At 44.3% G+C, this 15,571-nt stretch overlaps 1 protein-coding gene across 1 annotated transcript; it reads right to left on the reverse strand.

Annotated features, from left to right (window-relative positions):
* Positions 1-2,510: 2,510 nt before the first annotated feature.
* LOC109885855 (high-affinity choline transporter 1-like) lies at positions 2,511-15,148 on the reverse strand. Its single transcript, XM_031815888.1, has 9 exons — positions 15,034-15,148; positions 14,270-14,519; positions 13,748-13,861; positions 12,064-12,219; positions 11,715-11,863; positions 10,952-11,095; positions 7,498-7,651; positions 4,603-4,820; positions 2,511-4,456 (listed from the first exon to the last, which is right to left on the reverse strand). The coding sequence occupies exons 2-9, from the start codon at positions 14,454-14,456 to the stop codon at positions 3,800-3,802; spliced, it is 1,779 nt and encodes a 592-aa protein (XP_031671748.1). The 5' UTR covers positions 14,457-14,519; positions 15,034-15,148; the 3' UTR covers positions 2,511-3,799.
* Positions 15,149-15,571: the final 423 nt, after the last annotated feature.

Consider the following 15,571-nt stretch of genomic DNA (forward strand, 5'->3'; position numbering starts at 1 on the left):
TCAACAGGATGGTAACCATTAGAGAGAGTCTTCTCTCTCTCTCTCTCCTCAGTGACAGGACTCAACTATAGTCAACAGGATGGTAACCATTAGAGAGAGTCTTCTCTCTCTCTCTCCTCAGTGACAGGACTCAACTATAGTCAACAGGATGGTAACCATTAGAGAGAGTCTTCTTTCTCTCTCTCCTCAGTGACAGGACTCAACTATAGTCAACAGGATGGTAACCATTAGAGAGAGTCTTCTCTCTCTCTCTCCTCAGTGACAGGACTAGACTATAGTCAACAGGATGGTAACCATTAGAGAGAGTCTTCTCTCTCTCTCCTCAGTGACAGGACTAGACTATAGTCAACAGGATGTTAACCATTAGAGAGAGTCTTCTCTCTCTCTCTCCTCAGTGACAGGACTCAACTATAGTCAACAGGATGGTAACCATTAGAGAGAGTCTTCTCTCTCTCTCCTCAGTGACATGACTCAACTATAGTCAACAGGATGGTAACCATTAGAGAGAGTCTTCTCTCTCTCTCTCTCCTCAGTGACAGGACTCAACTATAGTCAACAGGATGGTAACCATTAGAGAGAGTCTTCTCTCTCTCTCCTCAGTGACAGGACTAGACTATAGTCAACAGGATGGTAACCATTAGAGAGAGTCTTCTCTCTCTCTCTCCTCAGTGACAGGACTAGACTATAGTCAACAGGATGGTAACCATTAGAGAGAGTCTTCTCTCTCTCTCTCCTCAGTGACAGGACTAGACTATAGTCAACAGGATGGTAACCATTAGAGAGAGTCTTCTCTCTCTCTCTCCTCAGTGACAGGACTAGACTATAGTCAACAGGATGGTAACCATTAGAGAGAGTCTTCTCTCTCTCTCTCTCCTCAGTGACAGGACGAGACTATAGTCAACAGGATGGTAACCATTAGAGAGAGTCTTCTCTCTCTCTCTCCTCAGTGACAGGACTAGACTATAGTCAACAGGATGGTAACCATTAGAGAGAGTCTTCTCTCTCTCTCTCTCCTCAGTGACAGGACGAGACTATAGTTAACAGGAGGGTAACCATTAGTCTTCTCTCCTCAGTGACAGGACTAGACTATAGTCAACAGGACGGTAACCATTAGTCTTCTCTCTCTCCTCAGTGACAGGACTAGGCTATCGTTAACAGGAGGGTAACCATTAGTCTTCTCTCTCTCCTCAGTGACAGGACTAGACTATAGTTAACAGGAGGGTAACCATTAGTCTTCTCTCTCTCCTCAGTGACAGGACTAGACTATAGTTAACAGGAGGGTAACCATTAGTCTTCTCTCTCTCCTCAGTGACAGGACTAGACTATAGTTAACAGGAGGGTAACCATTAGTCTTCTCTCTCTCCTCAGTGACAGGACTAGACTATAGTTAACAGGAGGGTAACCATTAGTCTTCTCTCTCTCCTCAGTGACAGGACTAGACTATAGTTAACAGGAGGGTAACCATTAGTCTTCTCTCTCTCCTCAGTGACAGGAGTAGACTATAGTTAACAGGAGGGTAACCAATATAGAGTCTTCTCTCTCTCCTCAGTGACAGGACTAGACTATAGTTAACAGGAGGGTAACCATTAGTCTTCTCTCTCTCCTCAGTGACAGGACCTGACTATAGTTAACAGGAAGGTAGCCATTAGAGAGTCTTCTCCCTCTCTCTCCCTGTCGGCCACCATTTAAAACATCTCCCTGAGAGAGGAGAGCCACAAAGAGCTGTGATTGGGAGGCTGGGGGGGTTCATTGTGATGTCAGACGGTCTCTCTCTCTCCCATTTTAAAACATGTCCCTGAGAGAGAAGAGCAACAGAGAGCTGTGATTGGGAGGCTGGGAGGGTTCATTATGATGTCAGATGGTCTTTCTCTCTCTCCCATTTTAAAACATGTCCCTGAGAGAGAAGAGCAACAGAGAGCTGTGATTGGGAGGCTGGGGGGGTTCATTGTGATGTCAGACGGGGAAAATGACAAACATTAAAAACAGGAACATTTAAACCCCCCCCCCCCAAGCCCCGATGATAAACTACTGTATGCAGATACACTAAACTTGACCGTGTGTCGCCCTGAAAATCCACATTCCCCATGAGAACATGTTGATATAGGACTATTTTCTATAACGACAGCGCAACAACTAAAACATTAGACATTAAATTGTTTAAATAATATAATTTATTCAATTTCAGCGTTGTTTCTTTTTAAGACATCAAAAATAAATAAAGATTTAGTAAGATTTAGTAAGGGGTCTCTGATATATAACTTCCACCATATATTATATACAGATATACACATATTACTACTATTATATACAGAAACACATATTACTACTATTATATTATATACAGAAACACATATTACTACTATATATTATATACAGATACACATATTACTATTATATTATATACAGATATACACATATTACTACTATTATATACAGAAACACATATTACTACTATTATATTATATACAGAAACACATATTATTACTATTATATTATATACAGAAACACATATTATTACTATTATATTATATACAGATATACACGCCACACAAAACACTGTACAATGCTGTTGACAACAAATAAATGCATACATTTCGGACTGGAACCCACAGAATAACCCAGTAGGGCCTTTAGTAATAACCCAGTAGGGCCTTTAGTAATAACCCAGTAGGGCCTTTAGTAATAACCCAGTAGGGCCTTTAGTAATAACCCAGTAGGGCCTTTAGTAATAACCCAGTAGGGCCTTTAGTAATAACCCAGTAAGGCCTTTAGTAATAACCCAGTAGGGCCTTTAGTAATAACCCAGTAGGGCCTTTAGTAATAACCCAGTAGGGCCTTTAGTAATAACCCAGTAGGGCCTTTAGTAATAACCCAGTAGGGCCTTTAGTAATAACCCAGTAGGGCCTTTAGTAATAACCCAGTAAGGCCTTTAGTAATAACCCAGTAGGGCCTTTAGTAATAACCCAGTAGGGCCTTTAGTAATAACCCAGTAGGGCCTTTAGTAATAACCCAGTAAGGCCTTTAGTAATAACCCAGTAGGGCTGTCTATAGACGGGCCTTTAGTAATAACCCAGTAGGGCCTTTAGTAATAACCCAGTAGGGCTGTCTATAGACGGGCCTTTAGTAATAACCCAGTAGGGCTGTCTATAGACAGGCCTTTAGTAATAACCCAGTAGGGCCTTTAGTAATAACCCAGTAGGGGTTCATCACAGAATGAGACCAGGGAGAGAGAGTTCAGGTCTGATTACGTACCAACATGGAGGTCCGTTCTCCACTGGTGACACACATTCAACAGCAACATTAGTCTGGTCTCTTATGTCAAGGACACTGCGCCAATGATGTCCTCTTATCTCCGTGCCATCTATTCTGTTCCATCTTCATAATGTCCTCTTATCTCCGTGCCATCTATTCTGTTCCATCTTCATAATGTCCTCTTATCTCCGTGCCATCTATTCTGTTCCATCTTCATAATGTCCTCTTATCTCCGTGCCATTTATTCTGTTCCATCTTCATAATGTCCTCTTATTTTAACCTTTATTTAACGAGGCTTCAGCTTAAGAACAAATTCTTATTTACAATGACGGCCTACCGGGGGACAGTGGGTTCACTGCCTGGTTCAGGGGGCAGAACGACAGATTTTTTGTACCTTATCAGCTCGGGGGATCCGATCTTGCAACCTTTCGTTTACTAGTCCAACGCTCTAAGCACCACAAATCAAAGTGGTTAAATATCAAACAAATCGCCGTCATTTCAGTCCTCTCTTTAGTCTCTTTACGTTCCAGGTTCAAGATCCGGGGTTTTAGTCCAGGGTCTCGTGGTTGGGGCTGTCTTCTGGACTCGAGTCCTCCTCAGCCAGAGTGTCTCTGCGGGTGAACGTAGCCGCCAGTTGAACGCTGAGCCGTGGTTTGACAGCCGCCATCTCAGACAGCACGATGGTGTTACGGTTGACCAACGTGGTCTTGTCCATGTTCTCTATGCTGTGCCGGGCCAACACCGCGTCCATGAAGTCATACTTGGGCAACAACTTGCCGCTCTCGAAAAGATACTTGGCCAGGTAGGAGAAAGCCACGTTGCCCAGGAAGGAGGCCAACATGGAGACGGTCTTAAACGGGAACTTCTGCACCACGATGTGTTCCACCTCTCCAGTCAGATGATGGATCCGGTCCTCTATCTGCCAGCCGGGGTAGTAGATAAAGGGGGGTAGTGAGAGGTAGGGTTCCCCTCCTCCGATCCTCAGGATCAGACCAAAGACGTAAGCGGCAACGGAGCCGTACGTGTTGGTTCCCTTGACGAAGAGAACGGAGATGAGCTGAGGGAAGATGATAACGTAGACCAGGTCGGAGCTCAGGTACCACAGCCCGTACACCGTCCCCGTTAGCAACGCCATCGCCGTGGCCAGGCCGCCGAACACAAAGATGGTGACACGCATCACCCACACGATCTCGGTGTCCGATGCCTGGGGGGAAGTGGGGGGAGGTACAACGTTACACACACAACAACACAGAGAACAGTGGCTCAACTGCTCCTATAAAGTTCAGATATTTTGTGAACAGGAAGTGGTAAGTGGTGTTTTTTTTTGTCCCGCCCCTCTTCCCAACTCACCGATTGGCGGAAAGCCAGCTGGTAGATGTTCCGAGCGAACATGGAGCTAGCTGATAGGATGGAGGAGTCGGCGGATGACATCACGGCAGCAGAGACCGCCCCCAGGCCGAAGAAGGAGACGAAGGGAGGACAGAGGTACTGGAGGACTATGGGTAATATCATGTCTGCTTGGTCCCTCTCCTTGGGAGGTACAGGTCCATACGCCGTCTGGTTCCAGTCTGAGGAACACCAGGAACAGAACATATCGTTTGGAACCTGGAACCACAGCTGAATCTAAAGGACTGCCTTTCTCTGGTTCCAGTCTGAGGAACAGTACACACAACAGTCAAGAACCCAGAACCAAGAACTTAGAACTTAGAACCAGAAAAAACATGTAGACAGTGGTCAAACTAAGGAACCCACTGAAGAACTACAACTGTGGAAGAAGAGCAGGCAAAGGAATCCACTAAAGAACTACAACTATGGAAGGAGAGCGGATAAAGGAACCCACTAAAGAACTACAACCGTAGAAGAACAGCGGTCAAAGGAACCCACTAAAGAACTACAACCGTAGAAGAACAGCGGTCAAAGGAACCCACTAAAGAACTACAACTGTGGAAGAACAGCGGTCAAAGGAACCTAGTAAAAAACTACAACCGTGTCTAAGAACTTGTGTGTCAGGTTAGAAAGACCAATGTGGAACCTCCATAACAGAACAACCCTACTGCAGCTTTATAGATGATGATAAACAGTCATGTCAGATTGTCTGTTCTACTGTAACTATGTATCACCCCTTAACGTAGCATTTTACCTCACGTAGTCCTACTGTAACTATATATCATCCCTTAACGTAGCATTTCACCTCCCGTCACTGGACGTAGTCCTACTGTAACTATATATCATCCCTTAACGTAGCATTTCATCTCACGTCACCTCACGTAGTCCTACTGTAACTATATATCATCCCTTAACGTAGCATTTCACCTCACGTAGTCCTACTGTAACTATATATCAACCCTTAACGTAGCATTTCACCTCACGTACTCCTACTGTAACTATATATCATCCCTTAATGTAGCATTTCACCTCCCGTCACTGGACGTAGTCCTACTGTAACTATATATCACCCCTTAATGTAGCATTTCACCTCACGTAGTCCTACTGTAACTATATATCATCCCTTAACGTAGCATTTCACCTCCCGTCACGGGACGTAGTCCTACTGTAACTATATATCATCCCTTAACGTAGCATTTCACCGCACGTACTCCTACTGTAACTATATATCATCCCTTAACGTAGCATTTCACCTCACGTAGTCCTACTGTAACTATATATCAACCCTTAACGTAGCATTTCACCTCACGTACTCCTACTGTAACTATATATCATCCCTTAATGTAGCATTTCACCTCCCGTCACTGGACGTAGTCCTACTGTAACTATATATCACCCCTTAATGTAGCATTTCACCTCACGTAGTCCTACTGTAACTATATATCATCCCTTAACGTAGCATTTCACCTCCCGTCACGGGACGTAGTCCTACTGTAACTATATATCATCCCTTAACGTAGCATTTCACCGCACGTACTCCTACTGTAACTATATATCACCCCTTAACGTAGCATTTCACCTCCCGTCACTGGACGTAGTCCTACTGTAACTATATATCATCCCTTAACGTAGCATTTCACCTCACATAGTCCTACAGTAACTATATATCACCCCTTAACGTAGCATTTTACCTCACATAGACCTACTGTAGCTAAAAATCAACCCTTAACATAGCATTTCACCTCCCGTCACTGGACGTAGTCCTACTGTAACTATATATCATCCCTTAACGTAGCATTTCACCTCACGTAGTACTGTAACCATATATCACCCCTTAACGTAGCATTTCACCTCACGTAGTACTGTAACCATATATCACCCCTTAACGTAGCATTTCACCTCACGTAGTACTGTAACCATATATCACCCCTTAATGTAGCATTTCACCTCACGTAGTCCTACTGTAACTATATATCATCCCTTAACGTAGCATTTCACCTCACATCACTGGACGTAGTCTTACTGTAACCATATATCACCCCTTAACGTAGCATTTCACCTCACGTAGTACTGTAACTATATATCTCCCCTTAACGTAGCATTTCACCTCCCATTCCTGACTCTGTAACTGAGTGTACAGACAGTGATTCAGCAGGACTTTGATGCTGGAGTTAAAACCTGGAGATCAAAACTAATTCAGTCCCTTCTGCTTCTCCTCAGATGTAATATTTACAAAGTTCACAGTAGTAAACGGAGAGATGGAGAGAGACAGAGAGAAAGAGAGAGAGAGATGGAGAGAGATAGAAAGAGAGAGAGAGACAGAGGGAGGGGGAGAGAGAGCGAGAGATAGAGAGAGAGACAGAGAGGAAGGGAGGGGGAGAGAGACAGAGAGAGAGAGAGAGAGAGAGAGGGAGGGGGAGAGAGACAGAGAGAGAGAGAGACGGAGAGAGAGGTTGAGAACGATCCTCCATAATGGATGAAGGGACCAGCTGCTGATGTTTTTTAGGAGCTTTCCAAAGATCTGAGGGGAACATGGTTACACCCTGAGGTGTCCCCCGGACCCCCTCCCCCCCAACGCCCAGCAGGGGGACATACCTCTGGAATATGTGTCATCATTAGGCTACCAGATGAGGAACTCTCAATCAGACGTTTGGGAATGTTAGGAAAACAACTAACAACTGTAGATCAACCAACACGACAGAACGACATGTCCTAGTTAGAACCGCTCATACATAAAGGAACTGTACCCCAGGTGTGTGTGTGTGTGTGTGTGTGTGTGTGTGTGTGTGTGTGTGTGTGTGTGTGTGTGTGTGTGTGTGTGTGTGTGTGTGTGTGTGTCCGTGTCCCTGCATGTCTCACCTGTGGAGGCCCCTATAGCCCCGATCATTACTGAGGGCACGGCCATGACCAGGCACCCTGCAGCGGCGATGAACGAGAGCACCTGGGCGTACGTAGCTGAAGAGGCAGAGAGAACCCGTTGAAAATATACCTGCCAGGGAATCCCCCCCAACATCTAGAACACAGAGAGGAGATAGTGAATTCATCTAGAACACAGAGAGGAGATAGTGAATTCATCTAGAATGGAAAGAGGAGATAGTGAATTCATTTAGATTACAGAGAGAAGATAGTGAATTCATCTAGAATGGAAAGATGAGATAGTGAATTAATCTAGATTACAGAGAGGAGATAGTGAATTAATCTAGAACACAGAGAGGAGATAGTGAATTCATCTAGAATGGAAAGATGAGATAGTGAATTCATCTAGATTACAGAGAGGAGATAGTGAATTCATCTAGAACACAGAGAGGAGATAGTGAATTCATCTAGAACACAGAGAGGAGATAGTGAATTCATCTAGAACACAGAGAGGAGATAGTGAATTCATCTAGAACACAGAGAGGAGATAGTGAATTCATCTAGAACACAGAGAGGAGATAGTGAATTCATCTAGAACACAGAGAGGAGATAGTGAATTCAACTAGAATGGAAAGAGGAGATAGTGAATTCATTTAGATTACAGAGAGAAGATAGTGAATTCATCTAGAATGGAAAGATGAGATAGTGAATTAATCTAGATTACAGAGAGGAGATAGTGAATTAATCTAGAACACAGAGAGGAGATAGTGAATTCATCTAGAATGGAAAGATGAGATAGTGAATTCATCTAGATTACAGAGAGGAGATAGTGAATTCATCTAGAACACAGAGAGGAGATAGTGAATTCATCTAGAACACAGAGAGGAGATAGTGAATTCATCTAGAACACAGAGAGGAGATAGTGAATTCATCTAGAACACAGAGAGGAGATAGTGAATTCATCTAGAACACAGAGAGGAGATAGTGAATTCATCTAGAACACAGAGAGGAGATAGTGAATTCATCTAGAACACAGAGAGGAGATAGTGAATTCAACAGTAAGTATCATTGCAATCAGAACATAATCACTACTCCTTAAACAGTAAATATTCTGTCTGCTGGAGTATCAGAACCAGTCTTATCCAGAACCAGTCCTATCCAGACCCAGTCCTATCCAGAACCAGTCTTATCCAGAACCAGAACCAGTCCTATCCAGACCCAGTCTTATCCAGACCCTATCTTATCCAGACCCAGTCTTATCCAGACCCAGTCTTATCCAGACCCAGTCCTATCCAGACCCAGTAGTATCCAGACCCAGTCCTATTCAGACCCAGTCTTATCCAGACCCAGTCCTATTCAGACCCAGTCCTATCCAGAACCAGTTCTATTCAGACCCAGTCCTATCCAGACCCAGTCTTATCCAGAACCAGTCCTATCCAGACCCAGTCCTATTCAGAACCAGAACCAGTCCTATCCAGACCCAGTCTTATCCAGACCCAGTCTTATCCAGAACCAGTCATATCCAGAACCAGTCCTATTCAGAACCAGAACCAGTCCTATCCAGACCCAGTCTTATCCAGACCCAGTCTTATCCAGAACCAGTCCTATCCAGACCCAGTCCTATCCAGACCCAGTCTTATCCAGACCCAGTCCTATCCAGACCCAGTCCTATCCAGACCCAGTCTTATCCAGACCCAGTCCTATCCAGACCCAGTCTTATCCAGACCCAGTCCTATCCAGACCCAGTCCTATCCAGAACCAGTCCTATCCAGATCCAGTCCTATCCAGACCCAGTCCTATTCAGAACCATAACCAGTCCTATCCAGACCCAGTCTTATCCAGTTCTGTACGTACCAGCAGACAGAACCAGTCTTATCCAGAACCAGTCTTATCCAGACCCAGTCCTATCCAGACCCAGTCTTATCCAGAACCAGTCCTATCCAGACCCAGTCTTATCCAGACCCAGTCCTATCCAGACCCAGTCCTATCCAGACCCAGTCTTATCCAGAACCAGTCCTATCCAGACCCAGTCCTATCCAGACCCAGTCTTATCCAGTTCTGTACGTACCAGCAGACAGAACCAGTCTTATCCAGAACCAGTCTTATCCAGACCCAGTCCTATCCAGACCCAGTCCTATCCAGACCCAGTCTTATCCAGACCCAGTCCTATCCAGACCCAGTCTTATCCAGACCCAGTCTTATCCAGACCCAGTCCTATTCAGACCCAGTCCTATCCAGTCCTATCCAGACCCAGTCTTATCGAGACCCAGTCCTATCCAGACCCAGTCCTATCCAGAACCAGTCCTATCAAGAACCAGACACAGTCCTTTCCAGAACCAGTCCTATCCAGAACCAGACCCAGTCCTATCCAGACCCAGTCCTATCCAGAACCAGTCCTATCAAGAACCAGACCCAGTCCTTTCCAGAACCAGTCCTATCCAGAACCAGACCCAGTCCTTTCCAGACCCAGTCCTATCCAGAACCAGTCCTATCCAGAACCAGACCCAGTCCTATCCAGACCCAGTCCTATCCAGAACCAGTCCTATCAAGAACCAGACCCAGTCCTTTCCAGAACCAGTCCTATCCAGAACCAGACCCAGTCCTTTCCAGACCCAGTCCTATCCAGAACCAGTCCTATCCAGTACTGTACATACCAGCAGACAGAACCAGTCCTATCCAGACCCAGTCCTTTCCAGACCCAGTCCTATCCAGAACCAGTCCTATCCAGAACCAGTCCTATCCAGTACTGTATGTACCAGCAGACAGAAGTTGTCTATCCAGACCCAGTCCTTTCCAGACCCAGTCCTTTCCAGACCCAGTCCTATCCAGACCCAGTCCTATCCAGAACCAGTCCTATCCAGTACTGTACATACCAGCAGACAGAAGTTGTCTATCCAGACCCAGTCCTATCCAGAACCAGTCCTATCCAGTACTGTACGTACCAGCAGACAGAAGTTGTCTATCCAGACCCAGTCCTTTCCAGACCCAGTCCTATCCAGAACTAGTCCTATCCAGTACTGTACGTACCAGCAGACAGAAGTTGTCTATCCAGACCCAGTCCTATCCAGAACTAGTCCTATCCAGTACTGTACGTACCAGCAGACAGAAGTTGTCTATCCAGACCCAGTCCTATCCAGAACCAGTCCTATCCAGTACTGTACGTACCAGCAGACAGAAGTTGTCTTTCCAGACCCAGTCCTATCCAGAACCAGTCCTATCCAGTACTGTACGTACCAGCAGACAGAAGTTGTCTTTCCAGACCCAGTCCTATCCAGAACCAGTCCTATCCAGTACTGTACGTACCAGCAGACAGAAGTTGTCTATCCAGACCCAGTCCTATCCAGAACCAGTCCTATCCAGTACTGTACGTACCAGCAGACAGAAGTTGTCTATCCAGACCCAGTCCTTTCCAGACCCAGTCCTATCCAGAACCAGTCCTATCCAGTACTGTACGTACCAGCAGACAGAAGTTGTCTATCCAGACCCAGGTGTCTTCTCTCTTGATGTTTCCCTTCCAGGGAGCTTGGTAGATCTCCTTCACTGCACTGATCTTGATGTCAGACACCGCTGGGTTGTTCAGAGCGAACGGCACTGAGACCCACTGACACAGAGGCAGAGACACATCAACCCTGGGTCAAACACACACTGCTACAGCCCGAATGTCACGTTTTTAATAGTTGTAGAAATATAGAATCATGTTTTTAATAGTTGTAGAAATATAGAATCATATTTTTAATAGTTGTAGAAATATAGAATCGTGATTTTTAATAGTCGTAGAAATATCGAATCATGTTTTTAATAGTTGTAGAAATATAGAATCATGTTTTTAATAGTTGTAGAAATATAGAATCATGTTTTTAATAGTTGTAGACATATAGAATCATGTTTTTAATAGTTGTAGACATATAGAATCATGTTTTTAATAGTTGTAGAAATATAGAATCATGTTTTTAATAGTTGTAGAAATATAGAATCATGTTTTTAATAGTTGTAGACATATAGAATCATGTTTTTAATAGTTGTAGAAATATAGAATCGTGTTTTTAATAGTTGTAGAAATATCGAATCATGTTTTTAATAGTAAGAGTTGTGCCTATTCCTTCTCAAATCCTTTCAAATGTTTCAGCTACAATGGAACCCAACAGAATGGTCCCAAAATTACAAACTCCCAAGCAAAATAAAGTCCAGCTGAAATAAGTGGTCCGGGCCGAGTGTCTCACCAGTCCCAGGAAGATACAGAAGAGTTGCACCACGTCGGTGTAGGCTACAGAATACAGACCTCCGACTAACGTGTAGAAGATCGCAATACAGGCAGAGATCACCACAGACATCTTGATGTTTATGTCTATGATCACACTCAGCGTGGCTCCTAGAGGAACAGACAGACAGGGACCTGGTCAGAGATAGTAACATTACAGACAGAGATCACCACAGACATCTTGATGTTTATGTCTATGATCACACTCAGCGTGGCTCCTAGAGGAACAGACAGACAGGGACCTGGTCAGAGATAGTAACAACACAGACAGAGATCACCACTGTGCTGTAATATCATTGATAATAACTTACCCAGAGCAGATAAAATGGCCGCCGACCAGAAGATCTCTCCCATTAGAGCAGGTATGAAGAGCAGACCACCCATCCTCTTCCCATACTTCTGCTGGAAAGGGTCCAGCATGGTGACATAACCTCTGGAGCGCATGGGCTTGGCGAAGAACAGACCTCCTGCACACGGCATGTTGGCAGGTTTAATAAACGCACAGGATATTGGGGCAAATATATTGTGGATTATTTCACAAGTCTACGTTATTAAGTTATATATTCCAAACTGTAGTCTATTGTACGGTGCATTTGAAAAGTATTCAGACCCCTTGACTTTTTCCACATTTTGTTACCTTGTTCTAAAATAGATTTTTTTAAATTACCCTCATCACCCTATGCACAATACCCCTATAATGACATCACAATACCCCTATAATGACATCACAATACCCCTATAATGACATCACAATACCCCATAATGACATCACAATACCCCATAATGACATCACAATACCCCTATAATGACATCACAATACCCCATAATGACAAAGCAAAAACCGTTTTTTAGAAATGTTTGCAAATGTATTAAAAATAAAAAACAGAAATACCTTGTTTACATAAGTATTCAGACCCTTTGCTATGAGACTCTAAATTGAGCTCAGGTGCATCCTGTTTCCATTGATCATCCTTGAGATGTTTCAGCAACTTGATTGGAGTCCACCTGTTGTAAATTCTATTGATTGGACATGATTTGGAAAGGCACACACCTGTCTATATAAGGTCTCACAGTTGACATCGCATGTCAGAGCAAAAACCAAGCCATGAAGTTGAAGAAATTGTCGTTTGAGCGCCGAGACAGGATTGAGTCGAAGTACAGATCTGGGGAAGGGTACCAAAAAATTTCTGTAGCATCGAAGGTCCCCAAGAACATCATTCTTAAATGGAAGAAGTTTGGATCCACCAAGACTCTTCCGAGAGCTGGCTGCCCGGACAAACTGAGCAATCAGGGGAGAAGGTCATTGGTCAGGGAGGTGACCAAGAACCTGATGGTCACTCTGACAGAGTTCCAGAGTTCCTCTGTGGAGATGGGAGAACCTTCCAGAAGGACAACCATCTCTGCAGCACTCCACCAATCAGGCCTTTATGGTAGAGTGGCCAGAAGGAAGCCAATCCTCAGTAAAAGGTACATGACAGTCCTCTTGGAGTTTGCCAAAAGGCACCCAAAGACTCTTAGACCATGAGAAACAAGATTCTCTGGTCTGATGAAACCAAGGTTGAACTCTTTGGCCTGAATGCCAAGCGTCACATTTGGAGGAAACCTGGCACCATCCCTACAGTGAATCATGGTGGTGGCAGCATCATGCAGAGGGGATGTTTTGTCAGCGGCAGGGACTAGGAGACTAGTCAGGATCGAGGCAAAGATGAACGGAGCAAAGTACAGAGATCCTTGATGAAAACCTGCTCCAGAGCCCTCAGGACCTCAGACTGGGGCGAAGGTTCACCTTCCAACAGGACAACAACCCAAAGCACACAGCCAAGACAACGCAGGAGCGGCTTCGGGACAAGTCTCAATGTCCTTGAGTTGCCCAGCCAGAGCCCTGACAATTTAATCAATTTTAGAATAAGGCTGTAAGGTAACAGAATTTGGGAAAAATTCAAGGGGTCTGAATACTTCCCGAACGCACTGTTTGTTATTAATGAGATGACTCACCTACGACTAGACTTAGCGCATATCCAAAAGGCGCTTGTGCCCAAGCCAAGCCGTACCCAGGAAGATAGACGTACTCCGCCGTTCCGTTTATGTATCCGCCACCAACCCAGGTCGCTGCAATGACAACAACTAAACATAAATGTTCAGCCTACAGTAATTCACAGAGTCATGATTACCTGATGCTGATAAATCCAAAGGACAAGGTTACAACATTCCGCGCATAAGAATTATGCTTGAAAATGGATGCTTGGACCGATCACGGAATAATGTATTTAAAAAATATGTAAACTAAAGCTGTTCAATGTTGCAATTCAACATGTTAGTTAGTGTCTTTGGTTAAAAGCCTTTCCCCTAACCAACGAGCATGAGTTATCAAATTGAAGTAGCCTTTTACAACCGGTTTTTATATTAATCAAGTAAAACATTTTAAAAAGGGTATAGTCCTACAACATTCTGTTAGTAAACTTTCAGAATCACCTTTATTTAGAAATCAACTTACAAATAGAACACAATGAAACTCACCGGTCATGGTAAAACCACCAACAAATAAACCAATGTCCCTTCCACCAACCATGATGGTTTCACTGCGGTCTGTGCCCTCCGCCTCCCCGGCGTGTTTGTTCTTCCACGCTGCCCAGATCCCCACCGCAAGGATCAGAACGTAGAAGAGGGCGATCGCCGCCAGTCCCTCCACGTGGATACCGGTCATCTTGTCTTGTTTTAGCTCGAGTTGAGCCGCGTGTCTTCGCTAGAAACCGGGTGGCATTGAGACCTGCGTGGATGGGGTGCGGGGAGAAAGTGACCATTGAATTGAGTGGCAGTGAAGGGATGAATGAATAGACTAAAATACCAATTAAAGACAAAACATTATACTTGTAATTACATTTTCGTTAGATTTATTATGTTACTATTTTATAACATCAGAAATAAGACAACAGTCTTCATTTTTTTAAATCCCCGACTAGTTTCCACAGTCTCTATGAATGTGCGTAAAAAAGCCCATTACGCACAACCGTCAGACAGTCCGTGGAGCAGTTGAGGCGTTAAACTGACGTCTTCTTCTGATGGGAGAGTTGCAAACATCTGACGTGAGTATTTAAAATATCAAATGTGTCCTTTTTAAACACAACCCTCCTCAAATCAGACAATGATGATATAGACTGTATCTGGAGCAATGGTAAAACACATGTATAATGATATAGATTTACTTTACAATGATGTAGAGATTCCTTTACGTGGTCTAACATGTCTTCAGCAACAACATCATGGGAAAATAGACAAGTTACCTGAAATGTCTCTTTTACCACTTGAGGTGAAAGCCGCTTCTCAACGAACGGATGTACAGATAGACACTGGCCAGTGCGTTATCCTCCGGTACCCTGCTTGAAAACTAAGTAATGATCGACTAAGAGCTACGTGCTGAGATCGTCCCTCCCGGTGACTTTTATAAGAGACCCAGGTGGCGTCAGACGTCCGGTGTTCACGTGCGTCAGAGAGAGAAAAGTGAACATCTTTTTGATGAGAATAATGAGCACGAGAAACGTCACTGGGTTTTTCCTACCGCTGCTAGTGGTGTACGCAAGTGTATGAGAGAGAGAAAGAGAGAGAGACCACTGTGACTGACCCAAAATTAAGGAAATCTTTGACTATATACAGACTCAGTGAGCATAGCCTTGCTATTGAGAAAGGCCGCCGTAGGGAGAGCTGGCTACGTGCACACTGTCCACAAAATGAGGTGGAAACTGAGCTGCTCTTCCTAACCTCCTGCCCAATGTATGACCATATTAGAGACACATATTTCTCTCAGGTTACACAGATCCACAA

Source organism: Oncorhynchus kisutch, unplaced genomic scaffold (assembly GCF_002021735.2).
Source record: "Oncorhynchus kisutch isolate 150728-3 unplaced genomic scaffold, Okis_V2 scaffold694, whole genome shotgun sequence".
Taxonomy (NCBI): Eukaryota; Metazoa; Chordata; class Actinopteri; order Salmoniformes; family Salmonidae; genus Oncorhynchus; species Oncorhynchus kisutch.

Excerpts from the sequence above, each read along its gene's own strand:
- LOC109885855 (XM_031815888.1), bottom strand. The coding sequence starts at position 14,456 with ATGACCGGTATCCACGTGGAGGGACTGGCGGCGATCGCCCTCTTCTAC. Across the intron at positions 11,096-11,714 it reads TCTGTATCTTCCTGGGACTG|TGGGTCTCAGTGCCGTTCGC; the intron begins GTGAGACACTCG and ends CCTCTGTGTCAG. Across the intron at positions 4,821-7,497 it reads GGCTATAGGGGCCTCCACAG|ACTGGAACCAGACGGCGTAT; the intron begins GTGAGACATGCA and ends GGTGTTCCTCAG.